This window comes from Nycticebus coucang, chromosome 14 (genome assembly GCF_027406575.1).
Source record: "Nycticebus coucang isolate mNycCou1 chromosome 14, mNycCou1.pri, whole genome shotgun sequence".
Classification (NCBI taxonomy): domain Eukaryota; kingdom Metazoa; phylum Chordata; class Mammalia; order Primates; family Lorisidae; genus Nycticebus; species Nycticebus coucang.
The window spans coordinates 18,226,295-18,237,350 of record NC_069793.1 but is presented as its reverse complement, the minus strand read 5'-3'; the positions used below and the strand labels follow the sequence as shown (position 1 = coordinate 18,237,350).

At 45.5% G+C, this 11,056-nt stretch overlaps 1 protein-coding gene across 20 annotated transcripts in view; it reads right to left on the bottom strand.

Moving 5' to 3' along the window:
- Nucleotides 1–671: 671 nt before the first annotated feature.
- The window catches only part of CELF1 (CUGBP Elav-like family member 1), a 100,599-nt gene continuing 90,214 nt past the window's right edge, over nt 672–11,056 (bottom strand). For 10 of the 20 annotated variants that reach the window (XM_053560771.1, XM_053560772.1, XM_053560765.1 and 7 more), the window contains 3 exons: nt 10,165–10,350; nt 7,544–7,687; nt 672–7,127 (listed from right to left, as the gene is read on the bottom strand). In XM_053560771.1, the coding sequence (XP_053416746.1) occupies nt 7,000–7,127; nt 7,544–7,687; nt 10,165–10,350 (458 nt within the window). In that variant the 3' untranslated portion in view covers nt 672–6,999. The remainder of the gene's footprint in view (nt 7,128–7,543; nt 7,688–10,164; nt 10,351–11,056) is intronic. The other 10 variants (XM_053560767.1, XM_053560769.1, XM_053560766.1 and 7 more) reach the window with 2 other exon arrangements.

Here is an 11,056-nt window from a genome sequence, read left to right as displayed (position 1 = left end):
GCGCCTGTAGTACCAGCTGCTTGGAAGGCTGAGACAAGAGAATAGCTTAAGCCCAGGAGTGAGAGGCTGCTGTGAGCTGTGATGCCATGGCACTCTACCCAGGACGACAGCTTGAAAGCTCTGACTCAAAAAAAAAAACAAAAACATTTCTGGCTGTTCCTGAAACTGAAGTTCTCAGAGGTCTGAGAAAGTCCCAGGAGTAGGGCCCCACTTGGGAGAGTGATGTGGCATCACAGAAGAGTAAAATGAAGGAGTCTCAGAAACATGTCCTTCTGTGACCCTGTACTGAGGTTGAAATGAAGGAAGTAAGCTGAATCACTTTGGACCAGAGCTTTAAAGGCCTGGAGAGATGAAGACAGCCACACATGCTGAGATTTGGTATTGGCTGAATCCCAGGGAGCAGGGACTCTGTAGGAGCAAGGAAGGGACTTGCACTAGGTTTCCAAATACACAGGGATATTATGGAAGAATTGAGAAAGTGGGGAAGCCAGTTTTCTGGTAAGAAACTGTTTCCTTCAGGAGCTGTAGGTGGGTTCAACTGCATACCTTCAGGCATTCCAAAATGGACTCTGAGCTGCACACCCACCCGTTCCTTGGGAGCGCCACCAACCACAGCTGCTCTGAGGGCCCCTGCCCAGCCGCGACAATCAGTAACTCTGAGACAACATCAGTTCTTCTCAAACAGTTTAATAGCAAATAAACAAAGGAAGGTACCACACTTGGCAGATACAAAATGACTTTTTGTCCGTGTGTCTGTGCAATTAAAACAGATTTAGGTTCCCCATTGGGACAAAAGGAAAAACACACAAAAAAGGGAAAGATTCCTTTTAAACACATACTCCCTTGCTCCAAACTTGTAACATTTTTTTTTCTTTTTTAATCCACTACACAAACTCTGTGATTAGGTAAGAAAAGCAACAAGGGCTTTTCTGCCCTTTTTTTTTTTTTTAAACCATTAAAGTAAAATCCATAATTTTCTACAGAGTACAACACAAGTTCACACAAAAAAGACATTTCCTTTTGCAAATCAAAACAGGAAAGAAAGGAAAAGCTCAAACAAGGTAAAGGAAAAGCATTTCTACGGCTGAATCACGACTTTGAGTTGATTGAATCCCGTTGTTGCTGCAGAACAGACTGTGCGTTTGGTCATAGTGGCAATTTTTTTTTTCTCTTCACATTGTGAAATCACTTTACATTGTTTTCTAGTAGAAAAGGCAAAAAACTGTACAAAACCCCTAGTGTTAAATACAACGTTTGTACCAATAAAAAACTCACACAGGTTTGTCTCCAAAATGTAAAGTATCTTTTTTTTTTCTTTTTAAATTATTCACAAAAAGCAGCTGGAAATTAGAAAGGCAGCTGCCACTCCAGGGTCTCAAATCCATTAAAACCACCACAGAACAATTAAAACGATCAGAGAGAGAAAAGAAAAAGGAAACAACGTCCAACATTTGGCATTTGGTTTTATCCACAGGTTTTCCCAGAGCTCCTCTTGGAATTGAAAGCAAAACATATTGGCAAACACGGCTTCTCAATACACAGGAAGGGGAGCCTCAGCGCCTCCTGCCAACAGAGGCGGCTCTGTGCAGTCAGACTGTGGGGCACACAGCAGTCTCTCAGGCTGGGGTTTCTGGCCACTTTCCATCCAATCACCCCTTCCAGGAAATTCGGCAGCCTACCATACACTGGGCCAGTACTTGGCTGCTCTTCCCTCCTAATGAGAGCAGCCTCAAGCATAATACTGGGCAACTCGCCGGGCCCCAGAGCAGAAATTCTGACAGGCCCTCTTCCTTCACAGACCCCAGCATGGACGCTGCTCCACAGTGCTTCTAATCCCCACCCCCACCCCCCCAGCCCCTCGCTATACCTCTCCATCCTTTGCTGGACAGTCCTATTCTCCAGCTCCCAACCCACCAACAGCTCTGGGCTGGGCGGGATCTACATCTCCCCCTACAAACTCTTCCCTCCACAGATCCCTCCTGTGACCTCTCACCTCCTCCCCTCCCCCTCCGTTCACATTCTTACTCAAGTCTCCAAGACCCTGAGGCTGGTTGGTGCCACAAGGGAAGAGGGTCAGTTCCTCTCAGGGAACCAAAAAACTGGCTTTCCTGGCACCCAGGGACAGTAGCTGTTTGGCTCTTCACCCAATTTAAAAAACAAATTCCTGCCCTTCCCCCCACCCTATTAGCTAAGCAAGAGCAGAGCTGTGGTGAAGAGCCAGTGTGGGGTGGCTGGTGCCCAGGGCTGTAAACAGTGTGAAGACTGTAGTATTGTGCTTGTCACCTAGGAAAAGCAACGGCAGGTACATTGCCACTAGTACGCAGATGGCCTCTTATGGGTGGTTATGAGCACCTCCTTCTATGGGTGCCCACTGCACCTAATGCGCTAAGTAAGCCTCTTGCCCACCCGTAGCCACCTTCTCTGCTAATTGTGCCCCTCCAGGCCCCCTCCCCATCCCTCTGAGCAGAGTAGCCAGCCTCCTGGATGCCCCACTGAGACCTGGAGGCCACAAAAGGTGACAGTCTAAGTGCACAGGCAACGCTCTAAGGGCAATAGAGGAGAAAGTTGCCACTTCAAAATAAAACAATACAATCTTGAAAAAAAAAAAATCAACCCCACAACAATTTAAAAACAGCTTCTTTGAAACCCTTTTAAATCGGTCAGTTTTTGCACAAACTATAGAAAACAGAGAGGTGAAGGTGATATATACGAAGGTGTGAAGAAACAGCAGGAAACATGCAAAACTTGTTTTTTTCTGGGCATAATCTTAGGAGGAAAGGAAAAAATTCAAAACAAAAACACAAAAACAATAAAAAAACAAACAAACCAAAAAAAAAAATCAAAGCATCACATTTTGCTGTGGAGACTGTAGGAACAAGCATGGGGCTGAGGGGAATGGGCAATTGGGATCCAAGGCTCCCTGCATAGTTGCTCCAGGGAAGAACCACAAAAGAAAAAGAGAAAGAGAAAGGGCTGGCTGGGGCCCAAACTGCAGCCTGCAGTCAAAAAGGAAAGGGGGTTCAGGTGCTTTCTGCAGTTGAGAACTCAGAAAAACAAAAATAAGATCAACACATGCGGTCTCCTCAAGCCCCGCAAACTATATCAGCAAAATGTGCTCAGGAGCCTCCAAGGTTTTAGTGACATCTTTTATTTCATTGTTTACTTCAAAGTTGTCTTTAAAACTAAGCACACAGAGAAACAAAGCCTAGAAACGGACTGGCTGTGTGTTCACAGAAATACAAACACCACGCGGTATGTGCTAGTAGGGCTGCTCTGAAGACAATTACAAAGAATTGGAATCACAAAATCAAGTGGTTATCTTATGAAGTTCTAGAAAAATAGATATTTTTTATATTCAAATGCAAGTTTAAATATTTCCCCTTCAGCAGTCGTTCTAGCAAAACCAATTTGGCAGCACAAAAGGGAAAAAAAAAAGGAAAGAAAAAAAAAGAAAAAACAAAGAAAGAAACAAACATAATAAAAATACACGTCAGCATCAAAAGTCAACACAAGGTCAAAGGTGAGAGTTCAAGCATCAGAGAAGCTGAAGAGACAGGGATTTGGACGATGTACTTGACGCCACATCGACATGCTTTAGGCACAACGATGAACAAACGGCAGGAATCTAGAAAAAAAAACAAACCAGAAAGAGGGAGACCCACTGAGTTACACAGAGCAATACATCCAAACAAAGAGAGAGAGAACAGGAACACTCACTGTGTGTACAGCCCTGAAATGAGGAGGTGGGGCGGGGCAGGGGCTGGTAATGACAGGGAACTTTTGCACATGCTAACAATGGACACAGGGTAAAGTCAAAAAGGACATGGAGGACACCAAGAACACATCCAACTGCCAGAAGGAAGGGAACCTAAGGCTTGGATTTCCCATGAACTGCCCAACTCACAAGAGGAGGTCTCTAGGGGAGCAGCTGGGCGTTGGTCTCTCTCCCCACTCCCTGGCCAACATCCAGGGAGAAAGCAGAAGATGCTGTCTGGGGCGGGAAAATTCTTTAGGGGAGAGAGAGGGCCAAGATTTCTGCTTAATCCTGTGGGGATGGCCCTGAGTTCCCAGAAATCCAAGCTCTTAGCTTCCATGCAGGCCCTGGCCACTCATGTGGAACCCAAGAGACAGTGGTCTGGCTGCATTCAAGGCAAATCAATTTCATGATGTAACCCAATAAGAAACAAAACTACAGCAGAAAACACATTGTAAGTGAAACCTCCACACAACAGATAAGGATTGCTTAAGACTTGACTGCGAGTCTCCACTCTCCAAGCTGAGCCCTTTCACATGTGAGACTTACAGGGGAGCAGCTTCTTCACAAAACCATCTTTGGCCTGGGGAGAGAACTGTGCTCAAGGGTAGTGCTGCTGCTGTGTTAATGTACTGGACAGGGGAAGGGGAGAACAGAGAAGTGCATGGTCCTACCAGCTGTGTGCATAAGCAGCCCAGGACTCTGTTGCAGCAAGCACTCCTTTCAGAAAAAGAGAACCTACCAGCAGGTATGGTGCCTCAGGGTCTGGTTTCAAAGGCAGATGGATTGCAACTTTGTCTCTTATGTCATTAGGAAAGGGGTCTCATAAGGTCCCAGAGCCCAGGACAATCCATGGACATATAATGGTGAAATAGGGGAGGGGAATGAGAAAAGGGGAAGTGGGAAGAGGCTGGAGTTCTGGCCAGGGAGGAAGACAGAACAAAATGTCAGGGAGCACTGCCGGCAGCACCCTGTGGAGCACAGCTCTCTCCTCTGCCAATTCACAGCATTAATGCCTTCCCCTCAGGCAGGTTAGCTGGGCTGCAAACGGGCCACAGTAAGTCAGTAGTTTCAATCATACACAGCACCCTGTGTGTACAACAATCACATTCTGGATTCTACAAAATCCTGGCCTTTTCCAGAGATATAATTTAGGTTATAAATATTCTCCACCCCGGAGCTGTATAAAACTTCTATAAAAATAGAAACGACATTCTTGGTTCCAGCAGGTTGGGATTCAGAACAGTGCCTCCCCAACCTAGCATTTTTTTTCTTTTTTTTTTTTTTTTGTTTTCTTTTTTCTTTTTATTTTTTGCATTTATTTAAAAAATCCCATCATGACCCTGGAAGCCTTTAGAACAGTTTTATCCTTTGAAACACAGGACACATTTCTCCCAGTGCGCAGAATTCAAGTTTACGTGGTTCAGCTTAAGAAGTGTTATGTTTCACGTTTCTTAGAGGACAACAGACCCAAGTTATCACTATGAGAAGGGAACAGTTGTCCCAGCTTCAATGGGATAATCCAACACCGCCAACTACCTGAACAACAGCAAGACGGTCAATCCTTGTCTGTTATCCATAGGGACATGACAAGGAAAGAGCCCCCAATCTGACTTGACAGCAAACCAAACCCCTTTATTCTATCTTTGCTGCTAGGGGTCAGGACAGATATTTGTGAGGTCTAAGGTTCCACGGACTCAGGGACCCAGTCCCTGGCCATGGCTATAGTCATATCCAAACAGGGCTACCTCTGCCCACGGGTACTTCCCAAACAGCACGTCCTTCCTGGCTCTCCACCCCCATAGCACTTCTTGGAGCAGAGGCAGAGCCCAGAGGCTGTGTGGGTCACAGGCAAGAGCTGGAGTGAGACCTGTGGGAGGCAGCAGGGAGCTAACTGTAGCACGAGGACAAAAATGAACACAGTAATACTGAGGTAAATGAACACTAAATCCACATGGCGGCTGTAAACGTCCTGTTGTCTCCTCTGTCCCCAAGAGCAGAAGACGGGGCTGGAGTGGTTAGAGGATGGGCCTGCCAGGCCTCTGTGGGATACTACATTTGGGATATTTCAATCAAAGAGGCAAAAGGTGGATTTCTGAATCCTTGTAAGTACTAAGTTCTGGCCACTGGCAAATGCAGCATGCTGACTTGAAGGAACCTTCTGATTCAGGGACAAAGCAGCAGGCTCCTCTTCCCCTACCTAGATGGCTTTTGATCCTTCTGCCCAGAGTGGGTACCCTCTCCAGCTAGAAGTGCAAGATCCTTCTTGGATCTGCACTCATGAGAAAACCGTGCCTTGAGATGGAGGTGATGTTCTTTACTGTGGTGAGCTGCAAGGAAAAACCCTAGGCAATGTCTTCCCTTAGAGGCCTTTTAAAAAGAGACCTGTTGGAAATAGGTCGCAGTCTTATTTGGTGTCAAAATAAACTAAAAACGACCTCTGTGGCTGTTCCTCCCAAACAGCCTCCAATCAAGCAGAGCTGATCCAATGCCAATGGCTGCCTGGGAAAGCTGATAATGGGAGAAATCTCTCTGCTTTTTGCATGACAGACTAATTTAACAGGTGATTTCCACAGAACTATTAATCCCCTTTTAGGAAAGAGGGGAGAAATCCAGGATAAGAACCTGAAAAATAGGTGGTAAAACTCACTACTTCCCCAGAAGGCAGCTATGCAGGGGTTTAAGCCTCCTCCTGCCTGGGCATTAGCTGTCTAGTCAATCCCACTCTCCTCCAAAGCCATCCCCACCCACTGCCCCCACCACAGCTCTTATGTCAGTTCCCCTTTTACCCACCCTTGCACTCAGGGAGATTCTGGGGGTCAGTTTTTTTGTTCCACTCAGTTCTCCCTCTTGGGGTTGTCTGGGGCAAATTCTGATCATTATCTTTTTAAAATGTTTTCCCTTTCCCAGGATGGTTTGGTGTTGGTCCTTCTCAACACACACTGGTTACAAACACAGCAAACTTTAAATAAAGAGAAAAAAAAAAAAAAAAAAACAACTCAGGATATGGCACCTAAACTCCAAAGTAAAACACTGGAAACCAAAGCACAAACTTGTCCTCTGTACGAAGCGAAACTCCCACAGAAGGCAGTAGCTGAGTCTTCAGGGCAAGCTGTGCCTGCGAGAGTGGCAGGGATCAGGGTCCAGGGCTGTCAACACACAGCCTTAGGGCTTCGAATCATTAAGGATGCTCCTCCCCCACTTACCAGAAGACCCTCTCACTCCAGTCTCAGAGGGGAGCACACTCAGTAGGGCTTGCTGTCATTCTTCGAACGTTTGAGCTGCACTTTAAGCCGCTTCATGCCAATCTGAAAGCCATTCATGGACTGGATGGCAGCTTGAGCCGAAACAGGATTGTCGTAACTTACAAAACCTGTGTGTCCAAGCAGAAACCTAGGTGAGAGACATAATGAGGCAAGGAGATTCTCAGTTCTCCTTATGTAAGAGACACATGATGTGCTTAGTCTCAAATTCCAAATTTTCTCATTAGAATAAGAAATTATATCACATGAGATAAACTAAATTCCTAACAGTACCATACCACATAGTACTTTAGGTGTTTTTTGCAACCCATTTTCCATATACTATTTTTCCCTACGGAATAACAGTGTAGGTAGGAATTATCTCTACTACAGAAATTAGAAAACTGAGGCTCTAAAAGAGGTTGAATGATCTACCCAAGGCAAGTTAAGTAACAGCCCAAACACAAATGCTGATCAGCCCCTTCTCTTTCTTTCTTGTGGTAAAATACTTGGTCCTTCCCTGCCACCAGAGGAGAGGCCAACATACCGAAACACTTGCTCAGGTTTGTCTGCTTGTCTATAAAAACCTTGGCAGACACGACATTCCCAAAGGGCATAAACATCTGCAGCAGGTCCTGATCTCCGAATTCCTGGGGCAGGTGGTAGATGAACAGGTTGGCTCCCTCTGGACCTTCAAGATACCCAATGATTAGAAAGGGTCAGTGTCAAGCAATCTGACTGCCCCGCACTAGTGGTCTTTCTTTGCTATTCATGTAAAACTGTCACAATCCCCACAGAGACACTTCAGATTCTTTACACACAAGGCAAGGAATCAAAAGGTAATCACTGAACCCGATTCTTTCCCCCACGTTTAACCAGCTCCTCTTCATTAAGGATGTTAGACCTCTACCTTTCAGAAGAGGGAGCAGTAGGATAATAGAGCAGGTGGGCTTACATGTGCTACAGTTAAGACAGGGTTAGAAACTAAAGAAGGAAAACAGAAGAACAAGTGAGCAATAAAACAGGTGTTAAAATTCTGCCTAGAAAACTAGGGAAACACCTTTGAGGTGTTCCTTTAGCTGTGTCATTTGGCATTTTCCTCACCTTCTCATTGTCCTGATTGAGGACAAATGGTGTGATGAGTTATGGCCCCTGGGATGTTGGAGTGGGAAATGTGGCCTTTGACCAGAAGGTTGTTAAATTTAGGAGAAACTTTCTTTTTCTTTCTTTCTTTCTTTTTTTTTTTTAAATTATTGTTAAATCATAGCTGTGTACATTAGGGCAATCAGGGTACAATGTGCTGGTTTCATATACAATCTGAAATATTCTCATCAAACTGTTCAACATAGCCTTCATGGATGGCATTTTCTTATTGTATACAGACATTTGTATTCTGCCCTTAGTAAGTTTCACCTGTACCCATTCTAAGATGCACCGTAGGTGTGGCCCCACCCATAACCCTCCCTCCCCCCTAACTTCCCCCCCTCCCTAGGAGAAACTTTCTAACCAGAAAGAGGCCCTGAATGGAGTTTGTGTGGACAGGAAGTCCCAATGATACTTTTGTGCTCAGACTTCACTGGGTTTTTACAATTAGAAGCTGGCATGGTTTAAGCACTAATGTAGGAAAGAGAATGCATATCTTCTTACCACAGCAGCAAGGAGTTCTGGTTTCTCTCACTCACTCTAAATCAGACACTTCTATGGGGGTGTGGTAGTGGGAAAACATCTCTACTGAACTGATGTTTTAGTGGAGATTATGGAGACAGACAAACAGGTGGAAGTGGGGGGTGTTTGGGATGATGCTCTGAAGAGTGACCAACAGGAAGAAGGGATATGGAGTGCTGGAAGTGCTCCATTGTGTGTATGGTGCTAAGAGACATCTCAGTGAGTTGACATTTAAGCAGAGACTGAAGGAAGTGAGGAAACAGGCCACATATGTATCTAAAGGAAGAAGAGCTACTGGGCAGAGGAAGAGCAAGGACAAAGGCTCCGAGACAGTAGTGTTCCTGATGTGTTTGCTAATAGAGATGCCAGGTGGCTGTGAAAGGGCAGGACTGAAATTATTGGACGGGTTATAAGGGTTCGGCACCCATAGCACAATGGTTACAGCGCCAGCCACATGCACCAATGGGTGGCAAGTTCGAACCTGGCCTGGACCTGCTAAACCAACAATGACAACTACAACCAAAAAATAGCTGGGCATTGTGACGGGTGCCTGTTGTCCCACCTACTTGAGAGGCTGAGGCAAGAGAATCACTTGAACCCAAGAGTTTGAGGTTATTGTTTATCTTGGGCACATTTTAAAATGTGTAATATCGGGCGGCGCCTGTGGCTCAACGGGTAGGGCGCCGGTCCCATATGCCGGAGGTGGCGGGTTCAAGCCCAGCCCCGGCCAAAAAAAAAAAAAAATGTGTAATATCTTATTACTGAGGTTACATTTACATATATATGGTTAAATGTATATATATGGTTAAATTCACCTGTTTTGTTTCTGTGAGTGCTGCTGAATACATACATACAGGCCTGTGACCACCAGAGACACAGAACACTTTCATCATCCCCAGCAACTCCCTCATTCCCCTCTATAGTCATTTTCTGCCCCTCCATCCTGATTCCAGCAACTACCAGACTATTTGCTGTTCTGGTAGTTTTCTAGGCAGAATTTTAACACCTGTTTTTATTGCTCACTTGTTCTTCTGTTTTCCTTCTTGAGTTTCTAGTCCCTGTCTTACTGTAGCACATGTAAGCCCACCTGCTCTATTATCCCACTGCTCCCTCTTCCAAAAGGTAGAGGTCTAACATCCTTAATGAAGAGGAGTTGGTTAAACGTGGGGGAAAAACCTTGGCACTTGTCAAATCTTCTGACAGATTTGAAATCCAGAGAAGACTTTCTAACAAAAACAGGTTCTTATCACATGTCAGACACAGTAAAGTCAGTGTCTCTTTGTTCAGGTAACGACTGTAGCCCCATCCCAGAAGGGTATACACAGGTTCTAATCTGGGCCACATCCAGAAAACATTCTAAAAGCAGATCACCCTTCACAGTTTCTCAGTCTACCCGAGTGTTATCTGATCATCTAGATGGTTCTCTCAGCCTTCTCTGCCTTTCAGCTCTAATACAGGTGAAGTAACACCCCCACCCGGACCCCAATCTCCCTTTGTACTCACCTTCCTTCTGGCTTCCAGCAGCACCAATACTCTGCTGTGTTAACAGATTCTGGTTGTACAGAGTGGGAAGCGCTGCAGCAGCATATTGCTGGATACCCGAATAGGCCTGAGTGAGGGCCTCCATGGTGCTCCCCGTGCCATTGGAAAGGCCACTGCTACCCAGGCCACCGTTTAAAGCAGCCATCCCTTGGGGAAGAGAAGGATTAATATGCTGGGAAAACTGATGCCCAAGAAAGACATACTTAGGGACATCTAGGAGAGAAAAACTCCAAAGATGTCCCTTTCATTTCCCTCTTAGTTTCTTCCTGGGGAGGAATAACCATCTGACTGGTCAGAGTTTGGAACATTAACTAGGCCTTGCTGTTGGCTGGGGACATTAGAAAATGCCACATCCAGGTGTGGTGCTCCCCAGGACCCTGCTTTAGCCTATGGAAGAAGTGATGTCTCTCACTCAAGACTGGCTCCATTTTTCTTTGTTTATTCTGCCACTTTCTCAAACAGAGCTGGAATGTGGTAAGAGAAAAAGTCCTGGGACTGGAAACTAAAGGGGGTACATGTGATCTGTGGCAACATGTCAGTAAGCTCTATCACCAAAACAGCTTGCATTTACTGAGTACATTCTATGTGCCAGGCATTATACTCAGCAAAGTGCTCATTAGCACTTCATGTTCTCATTTCTCTCTCTCTCTTTTTTTTTTTGGATATAGTCTCACTTTGTAACCCTTGGTAGTGTGCCATGGTGTCACAGCTCACAGCAACCTCAAACTCTTGGGCTTAAGCGATTCTCTTGCTCAGCCCCCCAAGTAGCTGGGACGACAGGCACCTGCCACAACGCCTGGCTATTTTTTGTTGAGGTTGTCATTGTTGTTGGTTAGCTGTCCCAGGCTGGGTG